This window comes from Polyodon spathula, chromosome 2, assembly GCF_017654505.1.
Source record: "Polyodon spathula isolate WHYD16114869_AA chromosome 2, ASM1765450v1, whole genome shotgun sequence".
In the NCBI taxonomy this organism is placed as follows: domain Eukaryota; kingdom Metazoa; phylum Chordata; class Actinopteri; order Acipenseriformes; family Polyodontidae; genus Polyodon; species Polyodon spathula.
Genome location: NC_054535.1, coordinates 30,803,269 through 30,817,270, shown reverse-complemented (window position 1 = coordinate 30,817,270; position 14,002 = coordinate 30,803,269). Strand labels below are relative to the sequence as shown.

The following is a 14,002-nucleotide window of genomic DNA, read 5'->3' as shown; positions in this document are numbered from 1 at the left end:
CAAATAAAAAAAAAGAAAATAAATCATATACACTTTAGTTTTCTAGTCGAGACCTGTGTAAGTCTGGATAAAAGGGATGCGGCATTGTTGTTAATTTCATTAATTATTATGAAATGTAAATTGTAAACTTGAATTAAAAATAGGAATATATGGAAATTTAAAAAAAATTCCAAAGAAGGTCTTTCAATTCTTAAAATAATTTGCTTTCAGCAATTATTTTATTGTCTATGTACTTTTTGTTTTGTTTGTTTATTTGTTTTAAAAGATATCAAGTTACCTCATCTCCTTAAACAAACCATCACACATTAGCACAGATACATCAGGGTAGGTGGGATACTATAACAACATTGGACATATTGTTATACTATTCCACCCACCTTAATGAGGATCCTTTAGGCGTTGCAATGCCGTAGCCCTTTGAGTCCAGGTTCCCTCCGACCTTCATGGTGTCGCATGGCTTCCTCTGCTCGATATACTCGTTCATCGTGGACTCCAGCAGATAAGCGTATTTCCCTTTGGACTTCCGTACACGGGCGACACCCTCTGCGGTTGTCTTCACAAACACGGACGGCTCAGCGCTTTTCATATAGGTCCACATTTTATCAAACAGTGCAATTTTAGATCTCTGTAAAAATAATAAAAAAAACATATACTAAGCTCTAGTTCCCAGTCATTTTAGCTTAAAAAATAGTTTACATGTCACATGCACAAGTATTCATCAGCAATGAATTACGGTTTTGTTGACAGGTTTTTACCAGCAGATTTTTTTACACTGTGAACATGACTTAAACAAACAGTTCTGACTTCATCCATTGGACACACTGAAATTGGAAGCATTATGGACCTAGGTTGAAACAGTGTTCTCCATAATGAATTTGATGAATCAGCCAATTTGTGAAGTAATTGCACAGGGAAAGGCAAATTTGAGAGGAATAATGTGATTGTAACAGCATACAACTTGAAAGAAGCATCTTAAGCCCCTTTTACACTGGCATGCTCTACCCAGGTCGGAACCTTCCATCCAAGCTTCTCTGGATTGAACTGCCAGTCCAAATTTTGATTAGAACAAATGTTTCTTCATCCCTGCTGCAATCTGGCTCATGCAATCTGTGTCTCAAACAACAAAAATATGGCAAAACAGAATAAACAAAAAAAAACGTTCCCTGCAGAAGTGAAACCTTCATGCAGTTTTGTCGGCCTTCATGCATTTTGCAAGTCCGGTTCTAAATGTGTTGACCCACATCCTGAGGTGGGTTGCTGGGACACGGGTTAACCTGGATACGACCCAGGTACGTGGTTTCACACTATGCAGGACTGTGACCCAGGTAGCCAGAACCTGGGTCCGAACTCGGGTAGGAGTGCCAGTGTGAAAGGGGCTTAAGTTTCAAGAGCTACTGTATATTAATTTTACACTCATATAAACTGAATACGCAATACAAGCCTTTGGGCTATAGTATGTTTGTAACTATAGGGTTAGTTTCATTAATCTACGTAATTTTATTATTATACAACTTACTACACATCAAAAAAAAAAAAAAAATACATTCTCTGTTTCAGTAGCAGAACTCATATATAAAAAAAACCAAAAAAAATAAAATATAAACATTTATAACTTCTTTATAACAATGGTTAATTTTAATGCAATATTCAATTATTAAATGGGCAAAATGTACCGTACCCTAAAAAATTCTTTTGTTGAGCCAGAGTCCAGCGTTCCATAAGCAATCTCTGATTGTTTAGCGAGATCCTCTGCGCTTTCAATTGGGGACACCATCCGTTCAACAGTCAGGAAAGCAGCTAAGTTAGCCGTGTAGGATGAGATTATGATCAAGGTAAAGAACCACCATACCCCTCCAACAATTCGCCCAGAGAGAGATCTAATAACAAGTGTGAAATGGATTTGTAAAAATGAAATGAATGCCTCAGTCAAAAGAACCAGTTTATCAATTGTGTGTTAATGCAACAATTAAGTACAGGGGAGCATTTATGAGCTTAACACACAGCCCCTGAAGGGAACATTTTGAACAAAGGGCCATATTTGATAGCTGCTATAAAGCTGTTTGAATCAAGCACATCACCAAACGCTATACTGTAAAATGACCTGTTTCCAATAAGCACATTATAAAAAAAAACAAAAAAAAAAGAATCTCTATGTGTCATCCTGACTATATTTCAAGTGAACTGTATGTGCGGCAATGAAGTAACTAAAATGGCAATGACAAATGGAACATTTTAAACATGTCTGTTAATCGAACCAAGCCATTTGACATTATTTGTTGAAAGGCCAATGAAAAATGGGGGAGAAACAACAAAACAAACATAACATTGAACTGTTGACTAAGCTCCAGTACAAAATTTACACAAAATAGAGCCAAATGCATACATGATTACACCTTGCTAGCTTAAGACAGGAGGACATTACAGAAATTAGCAGACTTTTTAAACTAGACATACGATGCAGTGCAGATGAAGGATGCTGATTAACAGTTAATATTGTGAGAAGAGGTAAAGGTAAAGTGAAATCATTTCTCAAAACCAGGTGTTTGCAGACAAACAGAAAAACAAGTTAAATGAGTTGTAAGTGATTATGGGAAAACCAATTAAATGCAACAGACAACAGAGTGTGACAGTAAAACCTATAATAATCCAAGGCTTTAACTGCAGCAACTCGGTATTTGTATGGTTTTCCCTTCTCCTGCTCTATGAAAATGCAAGAAGAGCAGGTTAACCTAACATGTTGAAAACAAAGAAAAAACAAGTACAATTGGCATTAGAATAGAGAGAATATCATTCACTTGAAGAAATGGTGCTAATGTGAAGCTACCGAAAGTGCCCTAACGGATACCCCTGCCATTTTGTTGCTTACTACTTAAAACTGAACTACATACATTGTCATGCAAAAACAAACATGCTAAACATAGCTTTAAACTAACAATATAATGTTGCATGTGGCTTTCAAAATACATATAATGTGATTCGTCTTACAGTTGGTATTAAGTAAATTTTAACAGTTTTACAAATATGTTCTATTTATCTAGAACAACCGTATTGTAACTACATACAGTGCATTTCTGTGATGGGCAACAAACCCTTAAAACACACCAGGTTTCAAGAAATGATTGGATTGTAATTCTCACCTGTTATTGCCTAGTAAAGGGGAAAAGATACAGATATGTTTATTTAATGCTGTCCAGTGATAACTTAATAGAATAGATGACTACATCAATGTTGGAAAAGTTAAAATGGAGCAAAAAAAAAAAAAAAAAAAAATCTGCGTGTGTGAACTTCCTTTGTGATAGCAAAGGGCAAGGGCATCTCCTAAGTAATGCTCCACAGCTGGATAGAACATACTGCACTAACCTACATTATATCTAAACAGATTTATGCTCTGTTTCAACTTAAACAGCAAGGAAAACAAATACAGCATTTGATGCAGTCTGTACAATCTCCCTTACTATTTTATGATCGAATTATTCAGGGTGTTTTTTGCCACTTTTTCAATGTTTTATATCTTATATCCTTTTCAATGCTGTTAGGCTTTTTTGGTTACAGGAGGATGGTCTCTGTCATAGACCATTTCCATGCCTACCTTCACCTCCCAGTCACCGTGGAAGACATTACCAGGGAAGACAGTGGGCAAGATCTGATCTTGTTGTCATCTTTCTGTAGCCAAAAACAAAAGCATCTTCAGAAAAGTCAAGGAGATTGCTCAAAGAGAATCAATCTGCCGTTTTGTGCTATTTCTTCTAAGAAAATCTTACAAAGTGTTCATACATATATTAAATATCTGTCACTTTATCTAAGTTCATTTTTTATTTGACTAAAAGAGCTTTTAATTAATAACTAGTGTGTGTATATATATAATGTGCTGCTGGACTGAAAATGGATCAGAAGGAACAATGTATTTTCAAGAATGAACTGAAATAGGACAGATATTAAATTTGTGTGTGTGCGTTTAAATTTGTGTGTGTGTGTATATATATATATATATATATATATATATATATATATATATATATATATATATACACACACACACACACACACACACACACACACACACACCGTTGGGAAATACTAACTTCGTTCCTTCAGTTCTATCTATAAGCTTTGTCTTACCAAGAATTTTTTTTTCTTCAAAACTTACTGCACCGTTTTTCCTCAGCTAATAGAGCCTGTTCAAGTAGCTCCACAAACTTGCAGGTATGACAGATGTAGCTTACCATACTAGTTTTAACCAGCTCAGCAGATGATTCAGAGGTATCGGTATTAGTTAATCTACATGGGAAAGAAGCAGCAAGGTAGAAACAATTGGAAAGAAAGGTGTTTAAATGAAGGCATCAGAGAGGGTATTGTGAAGTGTTTCTATTTCTATCTTTCTCAGTGGCTCACTGTGCTACCACCTATATAAACGCATGGACCGTGGACTGTAAAATGGGAATATGCAGCAAAAACACGGTACCCCTCCAAGAGGACATGAAATGACAGCAACCTTATGCACATTACGGCCTTGGCATGGTGTATACAAGTTCACTGAAGAAATACTTAATTGACGTTAACCCAACAGCAATCTTATATTTCTTGTCCTGTACTGAACTCTTTGTCTTAAGAGGGGGAGTTTTTTTGGACCAAAACATTTACTCTTAGGCACCAAAGAGGTTTATCCATGGGAAAGAAATATCACAGGGACAGATTTCCAGGAGGCAAACATATATGCACCATAGCTTCAGACTGGGACCGCAAATGCACAAAGTTAAAATTTTTTGATAGACCAACCTTGGCGAAATATCGCATCCTTGCTGCATAAAGGCACCAAGAGAAAACCAGAGACTATTAAATATCCCAAATTCATTTGTGGATTCGTTACTTTGTATTTGTCCGTCTTCATATTCCTCGGTGTGCCACTCATAGGGGCTGAAGCGACTGACTAGGAACAGAACCACACTGACCCCGATGTAGGCAAACACTATGCACATCCAGATTTCGTATGCCAGGGGATCTAGGAAGGAAAACACCCCGGGCTTGGATTTCTGAGGCTTCTTAATCATGATGGAGATCCCCAGGCTCATAAAGGGCTTTGAAAAGTCTATCACTTCTTCTCGCACCAGGGTGATGGTTAATGGAGCCACAGCTATGTCAGCTTTCTGCAATTAGAAGGGAAATATTTTACATTTAACTACATTTAAACACAACCACTGCAATGTGAAGCCAGCCTTTTAATTAATTATACAGCAAAATAAATCGACTAGACAAATTTCTAATACCTATAGTGAAAATTAGATGTTACTTGACACCATTTTTTTTAGACATTCAAGGTTAATTTTCTCAATACCACTGTATGTCTTGATAAGGGATCTTTATATACCACCTTGTATACTAAATCAACTGATTCCACTCAAAAGGGGAGCTCCTTATAGTAAATGTTTGCGACTTAAACAAATTTGTTTTAAATCTGAAGATTTTGGTACTGAAGCTTGCAAAATGTATGACCAATTTCTATCAAGGAATTACCCAAGGGATTGGTTAGATAAAGCTCTCTTTAAAGTTCAAAATGTAAATATAAATCCTCATGTGAATAAGAACAATAAAGAATTCTCTTCCATTTGTTGCACGACTTTTATTACATATAGTCTTGAAATTAAAAAAAATTATTAACAACACTGGCATATCTTATCAACTGATACTATTGGTAGCAAAATATTTCAACCTATGACCCTTTTTACACACTATAGAGACAGAAATATGCGGGACATTCTTGTTAAAGCTGATTCTTTTAAAGATACAGCTAAAACTTTAAACTGGGGTAGAGTCATAAATGGTTTCTTTCCAATTCGGAAATGTGCAGCTTGTTATGTAACTAAAAAAGAATACAAGACTTCACAAGACATTACCTGCACATCTGATTTTGTAGTTTAGTTTCTTGTCCTTGCAACTTACAATATGTTGGCAAAACCACTCTTCAATACTCTTCAATGTCCGGATCATTTTGTACTTTTAGTTACATCATCCATTTGAAGATCTACACTCCTGGTTTTATATCTTCATTTGTATTTGTTAGTTTGTACTTTGCTTTTTAAGGTGCAGTGAGGACTTAATTTAAAACTTTTCTTACCCCATACACAAGTTCTCCCACCATTCCATTCCAAATTTTGGTTTCCGCATCCCTGGCTCCATACTTTCCATCAGGTACGATAGATAGCTTGTACTTGAACCCACAATGTTTAGCTATTTCTGCTGCCAGATCCACACAGTAACCTTCATACATGTCATTGCCTTCAAATAGCTCATAATTTTTTTTCAGCATTACATACGGTGCTTCCTAAAAAAGTATTAAAAAATGAAGAAAATTCTGTTAGAGCTGTAAGAACCATTCTAAAACAATCAGTAAGACATAATTTCATAATTTAATAAGAACTAGTGCTGAACCCTCAAGGTATGGTTAACTTTGAAACAAGCATCCCAATACATTAAACATCTGCATATACCAAGAAACAATTAAAACCTATAACTAACATTTATTGGGTTATATCAGCTCATTACCTGCCATTGTTTCAAATTTTAATAATTACTACTATGACTATTTCGATTACTACAACTACCACAACAACTACAACTAATATTAATCAAGCTTACCAAAATTGTTGTCACAATTACTGTCTTATTTTCCATGCCGGTGGAGTCATTCCCAGGGGAGAAATCAATTGCTGTAACAACCATTTTGTCAACTTCATTCCAATAACCAATCTAAAAAAAAATAAAATAAATAATATATTTAGTTTTTTTTTTTACATGATGTATTCATATAACAAATGACCTGTGTGAAGAATGTACCTGTATTAATACCTTGCACATTAAACCATTCATGAGCTGTTTAAACATAACTACTAATGTACATAATATTTTGCATGTACAGTATATGATCGATTTTCTCTATTACCGTGTAGTGTTAAAAGAAGAATGTATTTACAGTGTTTAAGATGTTCACACTCCAGGATAAGCCATCTTAGCTTTCCGGGTGGGCCCTGGGATCAGTAAACAACATTACGTTATAACAGTTGTACATGACACAGCTGTACAAGGTATTGCGTGCATCTGTAAAACAGTTGCATATTAGAGACATTGCCAGGGTAGCAGTTTCAACTATAATGAAGATTTTAATAAACATAATTGTGAGGGAGCACCCTCATTGGGGCATGATGTTTACAATGGGTCGTGTTGTTGTACTATGTTATATGTAACTGACTCTGGGGTGGTGTTTTTATTGTTGCAGTATGAAACTGTGTTAGTTTAATTCCATGTGCAGCTTAGCCACGGTGTTTTATATCAATAACTGTATATTGCATAATAACAGTAACTAAAACCCTAAATATTTAACGTCGAGAAAATAAATGAAACGCTTGCATGTTTGTAGGTATTATTATGCATTGTTAAAAATACTGTGTGTGCAAGAGCATAGTATAAAAAAGAAGGTTTTATATGTGATGTTTTATACATGTAACTATTTAAAGGTATATATTTTTGTTATAAAAAGAAACAGTACTAAATTATTTAAATAAGGCTGTTAATGTGGGCGTGGCTAGTTTTTTAAAAGGCTGCCTGTCTGTGTAAGGTGAAAAAATGGAGAGGACTGACTAGTATGTGAATCTATGCTTAATGTTACTTAAAAGAAAGTAAATGCTTGTACCTGAAAAGAAAAAAAAACGAAGAGAGCTCCGAGTGTCTCTGTGATCCTGATGTGCGAGGTGGACTTGTGGCTCGGACTATCACCCCATAACAATCATATATGCTTTTCAATCACACCTATACACAGACAGTGGACATACTGCAACAGTCCTACATGAGCAATTAAGGCATCATACCTTCCGCGGACCACTGTTTTTTAACTCCATAACATTAACCGTATAGTTAATTCTTCTCCCGTACTGATCAAACTGTATGTTTCCAGTCAAGCCTTCCACATGGACCTAAATGGCAAAATAAAATATACAATATCATACAGAGTAATAATATGTATAATAGCTTTACAGGCTAAAGGGTTATTCACACTATAGTGTTTATTTGCTGTGTTTTCTAGGGTAAAAAAAATTGAACCTGTGGAATTGAATACTACCTTTCACACTTGAGTGTAATCACTGTGAATGAATGTGAAATTTGCAGCGAACAAAAAAAAATCGAAACAGGTTTGATTTTTGGAAAAAAAACTTCGCCATCACCACCCTGTCCTGCTAAATTTAGATATAATCTGAAGGCAATATGGGTCGGGTGCAAACTGCCATATGGTTATTGCTTTGAAGAAGAGGAGAAAGAAATACCTACACAAACGTGTATGCATGTGTATAGCATATCCTACAAATTCTGTTGTACTTATTTATGTAGTTATGAAATTCAATAGGTTAGAGCGACTGGGAAACTGTGTGAGTGTCAGATCGACCGCTGTATTGGTAACAAAGAATCTCAAACAATGCTTTTGGCAACAAACAATTGTTTAAACAAAATCAGAAGTACAGATAGGACTACCAAACACATCGATGCATTCTTTTTTTTTTTTTTTTTTTATCTCTCAGATACCTTGTTACCTGCGACTCCTTCACAACCACAACATACAGCTATAGGATGGGTATCTCAACTGTGCGTGGAATATATGTAATGATGGGCCACGGTATCTCATGGCATGCACTTTCTAGAAGATACACCCGGACATTTAATGAAAACCTGTAGTCAAAACAGTGTGTTTATTTTAACATACTAATAGTGCTTACTTTCCGATTTCCTCATATTTTCCCATCATTTCTGTTTGTATTCTTTAATGAATTATATCTCATGCTCATTATCATACAGAACAAGATATTCTGCATTGCTATAATCAGACATTCCCCCATCTTGCCTGTGATATTTCACACGCAAGTCTGAATACAAAAATAGCAGCGAAATGTTGTCAAAATGGCATGAATAAACATTGTAGTGTAAATAGCCCTTACCCATAAATATAAAACGCTCAATTGTTTGTCATACAGTTTTACTAATATATTTTAGTATTTTGTCTGCAGACTATAAGCCTTACCTTGTAACAGACTGATCTGGTACCGTGCACACTGAGCTAACAACCTGTATAATGTAATGCTTTTTTGTTTTTTTTAATGGCAACATGTCACCTGTTTCAAGGCTCTTTCTATTTCAACTCCTTGGGCCCAGGGTACAGCAGGGTTTGCCAGACAGTCACCGGCATTGCCTCTCCTGGAGATGTCAATCCTCTGTTTGCGCAGGTAGCGGAAGGCTTCGGTCATCACTTGCACAGCATCGTAAGTCAAGGCAGACGTGTACTGTACAGTAAGAAAATAGAAAACACAACAGAGAAAATCCAGAAAATCCATTGAGACAGACCCAGACAAGAACCTATAGCACATTTTGCTTCCATCGATCATGTATTGTTTCATTACAGCTGTAGTGACAAAAGAGGCTCTACAATATTTACTCATCAATATATGTTGCCTTTATATGGTTAAAACCTGTGTCCTGTGATCAACCCTTGCTGCCATACACTCCCTGTTACTATGAGTAGGAACACACATTTTGCCTCAAGGAAGCAATAGTACTAATGTTTCCATTGTTTGGAATAGGTCATGGTTTTAATCAAAGGATACTGTTGAGTCACTGCCTACACTTATAAATTACACATGCATTTTGTTTGACCTTGCAGAGTTCAGTATACTCTGCATTAAATACCTCCACACCTTGCCCTATTCTACTACTGCCCTTAATTATCTGTACTCACGTTTTTTGTAATTGTTCTTACTAAATCATTCTCACCCATACATCGTACTCACTACATGCTCATTCTGGACTTTACTCATATAAGCAAATATTTTTACTCTAAGTTAACTGCTCTTCGTAGTTACTAAGTTACTAAGTAGCTCTGTAACTCTGTAGTTACTCTCTGTAATCTCAATTTTTTGCTCTTATTTCAATTTCGATCTTTTTCTACTGATTTTATTGTTCTTTACAACTGCTCTTACCTGTAATGTGATATTCTGAAATGTGATACTTTACAATGTGATATTTTGCAATGTGATACTTTGTACTGTTATATTTTGTAACAATTGTAAGTCACCCTGGATAAGGGTGTCTGCTAAAAAATAAATAAATAAATAATAAATAAATGCAATACAATGTAATTGTTATAGAAATTACATTTTGAAGGGGTTATTCAATTAACTGGCAGTACATTTCAAGGCACTTAAAATGAGTTTGACTTTAATCCCGAGTTTCATTTAAAAATGATTCTGAATTACTGACGTCCTTGAGCATCATTCTTCACAATAACCAGTCAAAGCTCAAAGCCCTTGCACCTACACAGTGACTGCAGCTAAGTGAAACAGTCAAGAACCTGGCAAGTCATCAAGGTGTGTCCAGGCTCATGTTGAAGCCATGGTCTGGCCAATCTTGTAATACTATTTGTATGTAGTAAGTCAACCCAGTAGGAAGTTCAACCAAGATTAAAGGGTACATAAGGACCTTTTTTTATTTTATTGTCTTACATGTTCCCATGTGTTGCTACAACTGTTTATGTGAGGTGTGTGTATTGTTTTTTGTTTGTTTTTTACATTTTGACCACTTTTAAACTTTTCAATTGCATTCCCTGCCTCAAGATGGTTTCACCTGTATCAGCATGGACCTCTCAGAACTATATTTCCAATCACCCTCCTGCTCACTGGTAAATCCATCTCAGTTACAAATCTCTAAATGAAAACAGAACTGGGGAATCTGTCAATACACACTCACTCTGACGTTGTGACTTCAAATAATGTCTTTTTAATAGTTTGTAAATGCTACAGGAAACCACAAAATAACACTTCTTCACATTATCCACCCCTCTCTGACACAGACCTTAAAACATTATTGAAATCCGAGATGGCATTGAATTTATTTGCATTCCTCTCATCTGTTCCGCTCAAACAATGTCTGCACCGAGAAGAAAAATAACTCAGTGCCGTCTCAGCTCTGCTCCGTGCTGTAGCTTTTCAATGGCAATGTACACAATATAAAAAATAAAAAAGCCAAAAAAACATTTTTTGCCCTAAACATGATTTGTGCATATTTTTTTTCAAATCCTCGGTTTTACCTGGATTATAAATGGGAGCTATATATTATATATACTATATATATATATATATCCCTTGATATATATTATATATATATATTATATTTAGTGCCCAGTCATAACTTCATCTTACACACACACACACACACACACACACACACACACACAATTTACTATTTGTCTAATTTCAGTTCATTCTTGAAAATACGTTGTTCCTTCTGGTCCATTTTCATTCCAGCAACATTTTACAGCCAGAATGCTCAGCGAGGTGGGTTATTCATGGGAGTCTATACACTAGTCTAGAGAGCGAATAGAAAAAAAATGGATGGAAATGCATCAAACTTTTTTTTGTGTTCAGATCAAGAAAATGCTGCGATAACCAGTTTTCTTAAACTTGTGACATCATTATGCACAGCTGTTTGTTCACTAGAATCCAGTTTAATGGAAACCTGTTTTTGAACGATAAAATTATCATATATTTTTGCGAGAAATTTTTACAAGTTCGCTAGAAATGTGTTTATCTTGTTGAAGGAAACAGCTATTCACAGATGAGATTTCAATCATCCAACGTTTCCTTAAATTGTCTACTAATTAATGCTTCTTTAAGCATATGATGCTGTAGAGTGCACACCAAAGCTTAGCTGGAAATAGTTTTTTTTTTTTCAGAATTTGTTTTAATATTGCCGAAACAACCTATTATCTATATAATTCTGTAATGCTTTGTCAGGTTTAGTGAAAACCTGAGGCAGAGTCATATCACTATTTTTCTAATGCCTTTAAAGCAATGTATTCCCCAGATTCAATGCACATGGGTCCTGAAATTTGATACCAACACCTACAAATGCTGAATTCTCTTTTTCAATGTAATTATTAATTTTGTGCTATAGAAGATGAATACACACATTTTAAATTTGAACACATCTTCACATTAAATTGATAAATCAGACCCCAGGTGTATTGAAATAATTGATTGAATCTTTATTGAAATAATTTACTTAATTCTTACAACATGTGTCTGAAAAACTTTCCCAAATAAAACTGACCTACCATAAGTTTAACACAGTTATTGCAGCTATCTATGCCACTTCTACATTCCAGACATATACAGTAGCTAATTCAATCTAAGTACGTTTTGTCAGCTATCAGTCAGAAAAAGTAGCATAGTAACTTTCACTCATGAAACTTACCCTAATTCTGTTGTCCGCCCCAGGATATTCTTTTTCCTCTAAAGCTTCCCACCGCTGATCGAATTTTGAGACAACTGGGTCATCAAAATCAACAATCTGAAATCCTGATACGTTGGCTCCGCCATACTGAATTTTGGACAAATCCCCATCTATGAATCCCTGCAAAAGTAAAATAACAGTATAAAAGGACAATGGGGGCTTTTCCATTGATCCAAATTGTGGCAGATCTAAATAACCATCTATTAACTATTTTAACCCACTTATGATCTAGTTCCTTAAACTATATCTCTGTTATTCTTCAGTGTAATGAATATCCAGCACAGGTGCTGGGTTTTACTGGGAATATAAGTACTCACTCCAATTATATAGTTCGGTGTAGTTTTTGTGAATGCAATACGTTAATGTGCCTGTAGCTACCCTGTATAGCTAAGGCAACCCACATAACCGGATACTACAAAATGTTTGTGTTAGTATACAGTAGGTGTTGCTGTAAAATGTCTAGAGATTTTTTACACATTTAACTAAATGTAAACTTGTTAACCAGTGTGATGATTTTTTAAACAATTCTTAAACACATATGGTGTATAATAATTACAAAATACAAAAAGAAACAAAAATTCAATGAAATTTATTTTCCAAATATTCACAAGAAGAAGAAAAAGACTTCTAGATGAAACATTTGTTAATACATTTTTTTTTTTAGTATTTCCAAATACACAGTTTTTTGACTGTTTAATAGTTATGGATGGTATAATAATTACATTTTTTTTTTCAGTCTGAAAGATTATTTAAAAACTAACAATGAAATCTGAAAAGCAGTATTTTAATACCTAATTTGAATATGGAAAAGCAACTGTTTTGTAGTAAAACTGACAAAACAATTTATGCTTCAGATATTACAGCATTGTCAACATACCAGGTTTGCAATGATGTAGTGGTATCCTTTAACATGTCTTCCAATGGTAATGACCTGCAAAATAAATAAAATACAATATGTATGATCAGCATTTTAACTAAACATTTCGCACTTTGAGCTAAAATTGATTATTTAACCACATATATCCCAACATTAATGATGACTTGCTGTGAATGAGACAAATTTTAACATCTTTACAATGTAAAGATTATTGTGCTGGATTAAAAGTGTATTGTGCTACAATACAGTAAAATCATAGTGAAAGCATAGGAAAACAATGCTAATCACACACAAGTCTTGTACTGCATTGTACAAACCAGCACAGACTATGAACAGAACCACACTAATGTAAGTTTGGAGCACAACAAGTACGGCTATTAAACCAGAACACGTACTACTGTCCATGACTACAGCTAACCCCTCAGAAGAGAGGTGTGTGCTGAGTTCAGACAGAACAGAGGACTGGTGCATTTCTATTACTGTGTGTGTCAGAACAGTCAAATAAAAAACAGAGAACATTTCAAAGAAGTAAAAGGGAGAACAAGGGACCCAAGGGAACTTTAAAGTGTGAATCGATTCCATATAAACAGTCAGGATATAAAATGAATAAAAGAAAAAGCATTTGAATTGACAAAAAAAAAAATCAAAAAGAAAAGGAAGTACAATTGATAATGATAACTAAAGCTTCACAAAACTGGGAACAATTAACAGGAAATGAGATGTTTCATTTTTATTAAAAAATACAGATTCTTATACAATATGAGTATTGGAGAGCAGTTATTTAAAATGTACTGTTATAGT

General features: G+C 34.8%; 1 protein-coding gene across 1 annotated transcript in view; it reads right to left on the bottom strand.

Annotated features, from left to right (window-relative positions):
- The window catches only part of LOC121295240 (glutamate receptor 2-like), a 53,820-nt gene that overhangs the window by 6,049 nt on the left and 33,769 nt on the right, over window positions 1–14,002 (bottom strand). The window contains 9 exon segments of the mRNA XM_041219681.1: window positions 378–625; window positions 1,679–1,877; window positions 4,777–5,144; window positions 6,113–6,319; window positions 6,634–6,744; window positions 7,860–7,964; window positions 9,153–9,320; window positions 12,286–12,444; window positions 13,202–13,255. Of these exon segments, the coding sequence (XP_041075615.1) occupies window positions 378–625; window positions 1,679–1,877; window positions 4,777–5,144; window positions 6,113–6,319; window positions 6,634–6,744; window positions 7,860–7,964; window positions 9,153–9,320; window positions 12,286–12,444; window positions 13,202–13,255 (1,619 nt within the window).